The sequence below is a fragment of the Neltuma alba genome, unplaced genomic scaffold, assembly GCF_004799145.2.
Source record: "Neltuma alba isolate B1F8T4 unplaced genomic scaffold, ASM479914v2 tig00005910_pilon, whole genome shotgun sequence".
NCBI classification, from domain to species: domain Eukaryota; kingdom Viridiplantae; phylum Streptophyta; class Magnoliopsida; order Fabales; family Fabaceae; genus Neltuma; species Neltuma alba.
Window position 1 is genome coordinate 46,084 of NW_021634276.1, and position 11,973 is coordinate 58,056.

Below are 11,973 nucleotides of genomic sequence, written 5' to 3' on the forward strand. Positions count from 1 at the left end.
CATTGGTCTCTATTATTTTATCATCTTCAAAATATACAAATTAGTAAAGTAATTATTTTTTATCCTAAATATATAATCGGCTATACTAACTTTTTTTTTTCATGCCAAAAAATATATAGATGTCAGTAAAGATGATGTTATTACAAGTCAAAATGAAAGGTCTAGTTCAAATATTGGTAAATCAATCGTTGGTTAGGTTTATAATATTGGATGAAACGGTCTAAAAAGGGAACAGGACTGACATAAAAATTGAGGAAAATAGCTGTTATTATGATTTTTTTAAAAAAATCTACTTCCTTATGTCCTAAAAATAAGGTCCTTTTTTTTGCCAGCCCTAAAAATAAGGTCCTATCAACCGATTTGTAAAATAAATAAATAAATAAATTATTTGTAATTAATAGGAGGAAAGTTAGAGATAGTTTCTCAAAAATAACATTGAATTTAGTGACTAAATTTTAATGTGCATACATAAAAGTAATTCAATAGGAGTATTTTAGGATAAAAATTGTAATACTAGCATGACAAATACAAAGATAAGACATTAAATTTAGAACTGGCAAACAATAATTTATGGAAAAAGGAAAACTGCCAGCAAATAAGTAAGAAATATATTATAAATTATAAAATTATAAACTAGAAAATAAATCTATATTATAAACATCTTACATCTCATAATTATTTTTTAATCATAAATAGTTATAGATTTTTTACAATTATACTTTAATTTTTTATATTCATAGACTTAAGTTTTTCGTATAATTGTTGTATTTCTGATTTAAAATAGTTAATTTAATTAAAAATATTAATTTATTTTTAACTAATTTGATCAAATTCCATTTTTTATGATATTTAAATTAAAAGATTTGAATTTTTACTTGGCTTCTGAGTTATGATTTTAATTTTTCACCCAAAAACAGCTCAGTGGCAGTTAAGAAATTTTCCGAAAGAAAGAGGGTGACCTTACGGAGAGGTCGTATTCTCGCTGCCTCATTTTCTGTTCACCCTTTACTAGGAGTAGCGAACCAACCTGTTACTTTATTTTGTCTTCTTTTTCATTTCTTTTTTTCCTTTTTCTATTTATCTTCCTCCTTGGGTTTTGACCGTTGCTTTTCCTAACGTCTCTCTCTCTCTCTCTCTCTCACTATTCCTCACCGTGATCAAAGCTCCGTCCCGTCCCGCCGGCGAGTGGCTGTACGCTTCTACAATCTCCGTCTCCATTCTTCATCCGTTTTTCTTTCTGCATTGTCATCTGCTACTTCATCCTGTATCTGCTTCTAGGTTTTTTTTTTAGTTTATCGCACTCTTTGGGAAAAAATATCATCAAGGATGTGGAGGAAATTTTCTCCTTTCTCGAAATTTCAATATTGACGATCTATCTCTTTCGCATCTTCGAAATGGTTTCTCTGATTTTTTGTTTCTCATCAATTCTATGGTACTTGATAATGTGTTTTTACACTCTGAAACTTTACTTCTTTCTTTTTGGCATTTTCTAGGCTCCACATAAGCCTCTGTCTTTTCTTTAATTTGTTGCTATGAACTTTTCCTCATTTCAAAAGAACTCATAGTATGCGTCTGTACATTGAAATTATGATTTTTCGGTTTGAGATTCAGGTCATTTTCTGCTAGTTCGAATTCACTGGTTAGTGGTTTTCAATGTTGTTTATGATGATGTACTGTACTACTGTTTTCACTTTGATGTGGATTGAAGTACTTCAAGTGCTTGTTTATTTTCCTCTGAGAAAATAAATACTCCCAGATCCAAATCTATTCATGATATCGCCTACTTTGCTATTGTAGAAAACAGAGTGATAGCTCCTAGAATCTCCTTTAGATGCCTCCGTTGTGAAAGCCTGACTTTCATAACCCCTCCCTTCTAGTGACTTCAGCATAAAGAAAAGCATCACATCTTCTAAATGTAGATGCTTTTATTTTTAACTCAAATATATCACTTACTTTTTATTTCTCTTCTGATGACATTTTAATATCGTGAACGGCAGAAAACACTGGTGAATTATTTATGAATCTCGCGAGATCTGAAGCAAGATTCTCCTTTGATTTTCCTTTCAATGCAAGCCTGAGATAGAAGAGGAAACCCAGAGTAAGAGATATGGGATGTTCTCAATCAAGGCTAGATGATGAAGAAGCAGTTCAGCTTTGCAAAGATAGAAAACAATTTGTCAAACAAGCTGTTGAACAAAGAACTCGCTTTGCTTCGGGGCACATGGCCTACATACAGTCCATGAAAAGGGTCTCAGCTGCTCTTCGTGATTACATCGAAGAAGATGAGCCACGTGAGTTCTTATTAGATTCCTATATAACCCCAACTTTGACGCCTGTGAAGAAGAAAACCAATCCTGGCTTCATCCCCATATCATCAAAACCCTTCAAACCAACAGCTATAGAGTTTGCACCAAATTCTTCAACACTGAAAGTGAACTACCTTATGTCAAGTTATACTCCAGCGGTTTCAGTTGAGGAGAGGCCTCAGTCACCAGAAATGGTAAGGGTTGAAACGTATTCCCCTATGAACCAGCAGTATGGTGTTGATAGCTTTTTTGGTATGCAATCCTCACCTGTAAATCCCTCAATCTTTTCTTATTCTCCAAACAACAGACCCAGTATTCCTCCTCCTTCACCTCAAACGTCCCAATGGGATTTCTTTTGGAATCCATTTTCATCATTGGACTACTATGGTTACCCGAACCGGAGTAGCCTAGACAACACAAGTATGGATTATGAGGCCAGAGGATTGAGGCAGGTCCGTGAAGAAGAAGGAATACCAGACTTGGAAGAAGCTGAAACTGAACAAGAGGATTTTATTGGAAAGAGAAATGTACCCGAGGAAAGACATAAAGTTGAGGTAAACTCCTCAAGAAAAGAAGAAGTCATAGTTGAAGACGTTGATGACGACAACGATGAAGATGATGATGACGACGACGACGATGAGGAAGAAGAGGGAACAGAATGTGAAACTGAGACTGAGCATGAAATCAAAGACTCGCAAGGCCCTGGTGGCGCAAGTTTTGAAGTATCAAAAGCACAAACTGCAGGTCACATTGGCTCTAAACGTCAGGATTTGGCCATTGGCAATCAACAAACTAAGGAAGAAACACCGGGTTTTACTGTTTATGTAAATCGAAGGCCAACAAGCATGGCAGAAGTGATCAATGATCTTGAGGCTCAGTTCAAGATAGTCTGCGATGCAGCCAATGATGTCTCAGCATTGTTAGAAGCTAAGAAAGCTCAATATTTACTAACATCTAATGAACTCTCAGGTTTGAAGGAATTACAGTGTTCGTTTTGTCACTTTCCTGTTTGTTAATGGATTTCAATTTAGTCATTTTTGTTTCAGTCATATGTGTGCAGAATTATCAAAATATAAAAGCAAATCATATTTCTTTTGCAGCAACAAAATTGTTGAACCCAGTGGCTCTGTTCCGATCAGCTTCTTCACGCTCTTCCTCCTCGAGATTTTTGATGAATTGTTCAAGCACCAGGGAAGATTACGAGAGCAATAACGATCTCTCAGAGGACTCCTGTATGTTTTCCGGCAGTCATCACTCGACATTGGACAGGTTGTATGCATGGGAGAAGAAACTGTACGAGGAAGTTAAGGTATTTTCTGAAGTATCTTTCCTTATGAAAATATGTAGCCTTCTCTATTAGCAGGCTTCCATGTGGCAGCTCCTTCATCTTGACTTAGTGGTGAACAAAAATAATTTATTCGTCAAGTGATTCCCCGTTCAATACATCAATGGAGTTAAGATATAAAGCCTTTCTTGATTTAATTTATCCATGCTCTTTCAAAGCATTGATATACATGAACGAGGAAGTTGAGCGATATTTCTGAACTATCCATGCTCTTTCTTTTCTTTCTTTTTTAAAACACAGAGCCTTTTCTAGAAGCTTCCGTGTTTTCACTCCATTCTGGCTTAATTTATCCTCAAGTAATGAGTAAAAATGATTTATGCATTAAGTGATTCCCCGTTCAATGCATCAAACGAAGACCTGTTCTTTGACCCTTTCAACTGCTAATAGAACGGTTCCACTAATATGAGTTGGATCACTTGATAAAAGATAAGAGCTCTGCAGTGACCTGGCATAAGAAGTTCATACTGGTAGGGAAATCCCCTCATGACTGGGTATGCCCGTTCGTTGATTCCGACATCAAAACACAAAACATAGATGCTATTCTTTTAGGTTAGTGTTGGTGAGGAGCAGGTTTTATATTATTAGATTATTATCGTTACATGTCATTATGCTTATGATTATGGTAATATTAATGAATAGAGACTTACGGCTGTGTTGAATTTCCTCTTCAATAGTGTGGAGAACGTGTTCGAATTACATATGAGAAGAAATGCATGCAACTCCAGAACCAGGATGTTAAAGGAGTGGACCACTCTTCAGTAGATAAAACAAGGGCAGCCATTAGAGATCTTCATACCCAGATGATGGTTTCAATGCACTCGGTTGAAGCTATTTCCAAGAGAATCGAAGCTCTAAGGGATGAAGAGTTGCACCCCCAGCTTCTTGAATTGGTGCAAGGGTATGCATGAAAATCGTTATCACCCAACAATTTTCTTTTACATTCAAGCATTCAAGACTTTGAACAGACAAGTAACTTCTGTTTTTCCCTGTGTGCCACTTTAATGATGCAAACTAATTTTTAGGAGATAATTTCAGTTAATTTTTAAATGCGTGCCATAAATTCTTAAATAGAAATATGACTTGCAGATAAGCTTTTTAGGAGAAGTCAATAATGTGATGTTGATGGCCTTACATTATTGAATTTGGCTAACCAACTTGACCTAAATTTTCTATTAGTTGTCCCAACTGAAAAACCATCATAGAAATTGCTAGCCACTGCTAGGAAAATAACATTCGAAATCATTCTAATTTTTATTTCATTAGACACTTTTCAGTACAAGTAGAATCTTACAGACAACAATTGGATGGAGTAAAAGAGATTTGATACCTCTTAAGCAAGATCCAAGTTTGAACCTTGAGGATGGAAAAAAACATGTTATTTAGTCCAATAATATTGGTAGACATCACTTTTGTTGCTGTACTATAGATAAACCAGGGATTATGCATTCTTGCCCTGAATTTTGTATGATAACGTTTGAACTCATAGGCGTTCAACAATTCAAATGCAGGCTGGCAAGGATGTGGAAAGTGATGGCAGAATGTCATCGAACGCAGAAGAGAACTTTAGATGAGGCCAAGATTCTTCTAGCTGGAACTTCTTCTAAATCAAATCGCAGAAAAAAAACTTCCATATCAATAACTGACCCACAAAGGCTTGCCCGTTCAGCCTCTAATCTTGAGACTGAGTTGAGGAACTGGAGAGCCAGTTTTGAGTCATGGATCACTTCTCAAAGATCCTACATTCATGCACTAACTGGCTGGCTTCTCCGGTGCATGAGATCTGAATCCGACGTATCCAAGCTACCGCCTGGCTCACCTCGCCGGTCCAGCAGCACTCATCCAATATATGGACTCTGTGTTCAATGGTCAAGGCGTCTGGATGCTATCCAAGAAACAGCAGTGCTTGATGGTCTGGATTTTTTTGCTGCTGGAATGGGTTCCCTCTATGCACAACAACAACAGCTAAGAGAAGATTCTATGCAAAGAAATCAAATTGGATCAAAAGAATATAGTGGGAATGGGATGGAAATGGTGGAAGTTGGTCAAGTTGAAGAGGCAATGACCCCAGAAAAAATGGCTGAAGTTGCAATTAAGGTGCTTTGTGCTGGGATGTCAGTTGCTATCAGCTCACTGACACAGTTTTCTATTGAATCTGCGGAGAGATATGACGAACTTGTTAAGCAATGGGAGAATGTTAAGTGGCAGCGTCCTTCTAAAGGAACCTGGAACATGATGTAGATTACTGATTAAGTTAGTCTTTTTGTGAGATTAGTTTATTAATGAGTGTTAATATGCATACATATTTAAGCTTATCAATACAGGGTAGAGCAATTAGTCAGTTACTGTCATTCTTTATCTGTTAAAAGATCATAATGTGAGTCCTAAAGAGCACCAATTATCCACTGTACCGCAAGTGCCCCGCAGCACAACGCTGAGCAAATCTTAAATTTCAAAATCTAAATCATAGAAAATCTGTCTAAAATCTTAAAATCTTGTATTACCCAGCTGAGGCTAAAATGAGTTAAGTACCATGCAGCGCAGTGCTGAGCAAATCCAAAATCATCAATCCTAAATTCTAAAGGGGGAAGTCCTGAATTTCAAATAACCCACTCAAATTTTATACTCTTTTGACTGTCGATCCTAAATTTAAAAATCTGAATCATAAAAAGTTCTAAACTATATAGCGTCAATGATTGACAGATTAAAATTTAAACCTCAAAAGTATTCTCAAAATTATCTTATTTTCCAAAATTACTTTCCAATTGAAATAATCTATTTTAATTATGAAATGATGATGTTAAGATTTTAAATATTGATAAAACATTATCAAATATTAACTTATTAAGTTTAATTTTTAAAACAATCATAATTGCTAAGTCCAACACTTTCAGAGTTAAAGAACTAAAACACATTTTTCAAAATAAATTAGAAAAGGATCAGATGTATTTTTGCCATCCAACATAATATTAACTATAATGATTAATGAAGAATGCTCCTCTTAATAATGATAAAATAGGAAAGCCCAAAAATAACTTATATTTCTGAGAAAAAGATTTAGAATATGAGTTACAATGTGGGCAGAAGCGAGCGTATATAGGAAAATCTTGGCCCTACCCGGCTACCCGCGTCCCCCCCCCCCCAAAAAGAAAAAAGCACTTATCTTTTGTTTTGAAATATAAGTCTTAATAGAAATTTCTAAATTTAATTAATACTTACATTTGAAAATGTGTATTTTAGATATAACTAATATATATTAAGAAGCGTAAAAATGAAAAGAAAAATAAATTCAGCTAAAAAAAAGAAAAGAAAAATAAATAAATTTTACATAAGATGTGGATTTTGATACTCATTTAACTTATTTTTTTTATATTATTTATGAGGCAGAGAAAGAAAATTTTCATTTGAATATGTAACTTTACTCTTCATTTATTATTGTATTTTTTTTTGTCATTCTATTAGAGGCAATCCTATTCGAGACACTATCAATCACTAAATGTGGATACCTCTTTTAGTGAGATTCAAATCTTGGTTCACTACGTTGTGGGAGACTAGTCCCTTCTACTAGACCCAACTCTTGTTAGTTATTATATTGATTTTGTTCTCATTTAATATATTATATATTAAATAACGATAAAGTTAAAAAGTTATTGAATTTTAAACGAAAGTTAATGAAGTTTAAAATTTTATTAGTCTGTGTAAAACATATTAAAAATGACTTATAATTAAGACCAAATAAGTATATTTATGTATGAAAAAATTACTAGTGACAGCAGAAATTAAAGTCAATAAATAAGCTGTGATCATGCATAACCATTATGATTGACATTAAATCCAAGCATTGAACATATTCTGCATTTAAATCTAGTGACAGCAGAAATTAAAGTCAATAAATAAGCTGTGATCATGCATAACCATTATGATTGACATTAAATCCAAGCATTGAACATATTCTGCATTTAAATTTGACGTCTTTTTCCTTTTTTCTCCTTTGACCTGAGTAAATGTTGTCATTAAACTCAATAATTAATTACTCATCTTTTTTCTTTTTTGCCCCATATATATTATATAACAACGTTCATAAGCTCATATCACAATTCACAACACAATTGAGCAGTCACTGTAAAAAAATAATGGGTCGTCTCTTTATTCTTTGTTCCATCTTTCTTCTTTCAAGTCTCAATTTTGCATTTGGTATGTGAGCGTAATAATGTCATAGTTCTTATTTTATTCTGTAAAATATTATACTCCGCATATATAAGAGTATTATTTTTTTGCTTCATAATTTTATTTGTGATTATTAATTTAAGCTTGGGTTTATTTATTTATTTTTGCAAATTTGCTGGTGAGTGGTAATAGGTGATGGAGATAATATTGGAATAATAGAAAGAGCTGCGACGTGCAATGTGACGATAGGGCCTTGCAAGGATGAATGTTCAGATGAGAAATGTTGTAACATTAGATGTAATGAGAAATTTCCAGATCGAAGAGCTCGAGGATATTGCCAACTCATGAAGCCCCCCAAAAAATTCCCTGATTGTATCTGCATTTTCGATTGCTAAAATGTTGTTATACTTTAATTCTAGTTATTATTGATGGAACTTAAATAAATAAGGAGCTTCTAATTAATTTTCTTCTCTCTTTTTTTTTCCGAGCCAGTATAATACTACTTCCAGTCTTAATTATAAGAGCTAGTTGACTAATTTGAAAAAATTAAGGAAAGAAGTTAAGTTAGTTATTTGTAATAAATATGTATTGTCTTTCCTAAAGTATCCTTGCTAATTAAGTGTATTAGTTATAACTATCATTGTTAGGAGGACTATTTTGAAAAAATGCATAAATATGAGAGATAAAATAGATTGGGGTCTTATATTTAGAACTAAAATAAAAGTCAAATAAAGTCTTATATTAAGAATCAGAAGTAGTACTCAACTTGGTCCTAAATATAAGAATTAGTGTCAAAATATTTGCTTTAATCGTAAACATAATATCTCACTATCCACTTTATTTCAAAATTTATAATTTTTTTCTAAATATTGTTATTAATTACGTGTTAAGTGGATTTGACTAATGTAAGATTATTTTAGTTTCCTTTTCTTTTTTTAAGGAAAGTGTTTACTCATTATGCTAATTAAATATTCGATGGAGGACTTTTTTGTACTTTAATATATTTTTTTAAAACGAATACGGAACAACGACCCCTCGCAACAAATTCATTTAATCAAACTGAACACAACTGTTCATGAGGTTTGTTCAACATACTGAGAAATTTAATGCTGTCATATTTCATGCCCACAGAAAGTAATAATATTTTAATATATGCAAGTGAAAATACTAAAAATGAACAAATAATGGAAATTACATGGATTTTTGTCTCTCTACCAAAAATTTAAGGGATCAAATCAAGCTGGAAGGTTTTGAGACAAGTTAATCAATTTAAGGACTAAATTATTAATTTTTTTGAAAAAAATTAAAAAGTTAAGCATCAATCCGGCAGAAATTGTACTCACGATCTTTACATATTTACAACACAGCTCATAAGATCCTCGTTTCATCTAACTGAACACACCAATTCCGGCAGCAAGAAATTAATGAAAATCTTTTCATTTATATATATAAACCTTAAAATATTATATATCAAAACACTTAAACCCAACACTACGTAAGATTAAACGAAAACAAACATAAATGGCAGCGATAAGACTGAAAGGAAGCCACACCGTGAGGCCTTGTGATCCTACGTGGATTGGAACAATGGCGTTATCTGAATGGGATCAAATAGGTTGCGTCACCCACGTTCCCGCCATTTACTTGTATCGATCCCCAAACAGATCGGCTTCCGCCATTGCCGAGACCTTGAAGGACTCGTTAAGCAAAGTGTTGGTGCCGTTTTACCCCTTGGCCGGTCGTTTGCAGTGGATAGGCAATGGCCGTCTTCAGCTTCAGTGTAACGCCATGGGAGCTCGCTTCATTGAAGCTGAGTGCGAATCGAGTCTAAACGACATTGGCGACTTGTTTCTCTCCCCTCAACATCGTAACCTCTTCCCATCTGCAGATTATGGCCTCCCCATTCATGAGCTTCCTCTGTTTCTGGTTCAACTCACCACCTTCAGATGCGGTGGCGTCACCATCGCAATTGCTCTTTCTCACGCCGTTGCAGATGGACCAGGTGATGAAGTATTCACCATCCTTGTTTTCTAAACTGAAAAATCCAAACATAGTTTAAGATTACTACCATTGTAGAGAATTCGGCATATACTAGGTTTGTCTTTCTATTAAAATGGCTTATGTCAATTTGATAAGGCTTACTTTAATACCATACACCTTCAATTCATTCTCCAATTAATCCACGTGAGACTTGATGTTTTATTCCTTCTTTTTTCCCTTCTTTGCTTGCGCCTGTTTATTAGTAGATTATTATAACTCATGCAACCCGAGAGTAACAATTGTAAACTAATCTAACTTGAGTCATTTCATTAGCTGCCCTTCACTTCATGTCTGAGTGGGCTAGGATTACAAGAGGCGAGACACTACAAACGCCACCTTTTCATGACCGGAGCGTCTTCCGAGCCGGGCAGCCACCGTTGGCGTCGTCACCGCGGCCAACCCTCGACGATTTCCCAGAGTATGGCAAGCCCGCGTTACTACTTGGTCAATCAGATACTTCAGAGGAAAGGAAGAAGAAAACCACAACAGCTATGCTGAAGATAACAAAAGCCCAAGTTGAGAAGTTGAGGAAGATGGCGAATGACAGTAGGGAAAAGCCCATGGCTCGTGGGTTCACTCGATACGAGACGATTTGTGGACATGTTTGGAGAATCTCATGCAAGGCAAGAGGACACAGAAAGCAGCAGCCAACCGCAATGGGTATTATTATTGATTCAAGGAGTCGCATGAGGCCTGAACTGCCAAGAGAGTTCTTTGGAACTGCAACTTTTGATGTGATAGCTCAGAGCATGGCAGGTGATCTCATGTCGAAGCCATTAGGGTTTGCTGCGAGTAAAGTGAGGGAAACAATAGAGAAGGTGACAGACAACTACGTGAGGTCGTCGATAGAGTTCTTGAAGAACCAGAAGGACTTGAAAGACTTTCAAGATATACATTCATTGTTAAGGAAAGAGGAAGGACCGTTTTATGGAAACCCTAATATTACAGTGGTGAGTTGGCTGACGTTGCCTTTATATGGGTTTGATTTTGGGTGGGGAAAGGAACAGTACATGGGACCTGGACCTTATGAAGATGATGGAAATTGTTTGCTTATGCACAGCCCTGAAGGAGATGGTTCTGTTGTGGTTGCTATGTGCCTTCAGGAAGCTCATATGGATGAGTTTAAGAAGCTTTTTTATCAAGACTTGCTGTGATCTTCATGCATCATGTGAGCCATATACTTGAATATCTAATCCAAATTGCAATTCATACAATAGTAATTTTATGAAACTATATGTTATATCTTTAAATACTAATATGAGAAAAATAAGGATGAATGAATGTGTGTATTTGTGGGCACCAAGGTGGCAATAAGATATAACAATCAGCAAAAGAAAATTGTGCTTTGAATTCTAGTAATGAGAATCAATTATTGTTTTTGGATGGCATGGCTACTTGAAGCCCATTTTGTTTGGCACCCACCACCACTACAAAATAGAGTTTTCACGACGCTAATTACGACGCGGTTATTAGAAAAAACATGGTTAAAAATATGACGGCGACATTTCTATAATTATAGGCGTACTTTTAAAAACCGTCGTAAAAATAATTTTAACGGCGGTTTTTTAAATAACCGCCGTAAAAAGTCTCATCGTGCGATAGTTTTCACTTTTCAGAGTCAGAGCTCGTAGTCCCTCATACCATCCTCACTCAATTTTCTCCCTCCTCCTACATTTGTCAGCGTTTATCGATTGCTTCTATCATTTCCGCCATGTTCTTCCATCACCGTAGCTGTCGCTATTGCCGTCGCCATTGCCTCATCCTCTTCATTCTTATTTGTGAGTTTTTCACCTCCACTCTTTTCACGGATTTCATAGTTTTTGTGGTTTGATATGATTATTTTCTTTGGTTAAAAATATGATGTTTAATTTGAGTTTAAAGAGATCTAATTTTTAACATATCTGAGTCTTTGATTTTATCTTTATTAAATCTTAGTGGTTTCGATCTGGTGGCTGAAGGTGAAGCTAAATGATGCTATTACGGCGAAAAAGAATCTATGTTTGTTCCATCAGAATGCTTTTAACGGGTGAGAGACTTCTTTTGAGGCTTTGTTCTCCTGTTCCATCCTGATCAGTAAGTTGAAACGTAGACTAAAATTTTTTTTTTCACGACGGTTAT

General features: G+C 35.1%; 2 protein-coding genes across 3 annotated transcripts; both read left to right on the forward strand.

Moving 5' to 3' along the window:
• The first annotated feature begins 1,551 nt into the window (after positions 1 to 1,551).
• Positions 1,552 to 5,993, forward strand: LOC114749019 (nitrate regulatory gene2 protein-like). 2 transcript variants are annotated; one of them, XM_028937486.1, is made up of 5 exons: positions 1,552 to 1,915; positions 1,998 to 3,275; positions 3,407 to 3,615; positions 4,326 to 4,549; positions 5,160 to 5,993. In XM_028937486.1, exons 2-5 carry the CDS (start codon positions 2,108 to 2,110, stop codon positions 5,887 to 5,889), a joined length of 2,331 nt encoding a protein of 776 aa, XP_028793319.1. In that variant the 5' UTR covers positions 1,552 to 1,915; positions 1,998 to 2,107; the 3' UTR covers positions 5,890 to 5,993. The 2 variants fall into 2 exon arrangements, with proteins under 2 accessions (XP_028793319.1, XP_028793320.1); XM_028937487.1 differs by having other exon boundaries at positions 1,555 to 1,639.
• Positions 5,994 to 9,336: 3,343 nt separating this feature from the next.
• Positions 9,337 to 11,009, forward strand: LOC114749018 (spermidine hydroxycinnamoyl transferase-like). Its single transcript, XM_028937485.1, has 2 exons — positions 9,337 to 9,817; positions 10,129 to 11,009. The coding sequence occupies exons 1-2, from the start codon at positions 9,337 to 9,339 to the stop codon at positions 11,007 to 11,009; spliced, it is 1,362 nt and encodes a 453-aa protein (XP_028793318.1).
• The last annotated feature ends 964 nt before the right edge of the window (positions 11,010 to 11,973 follow it).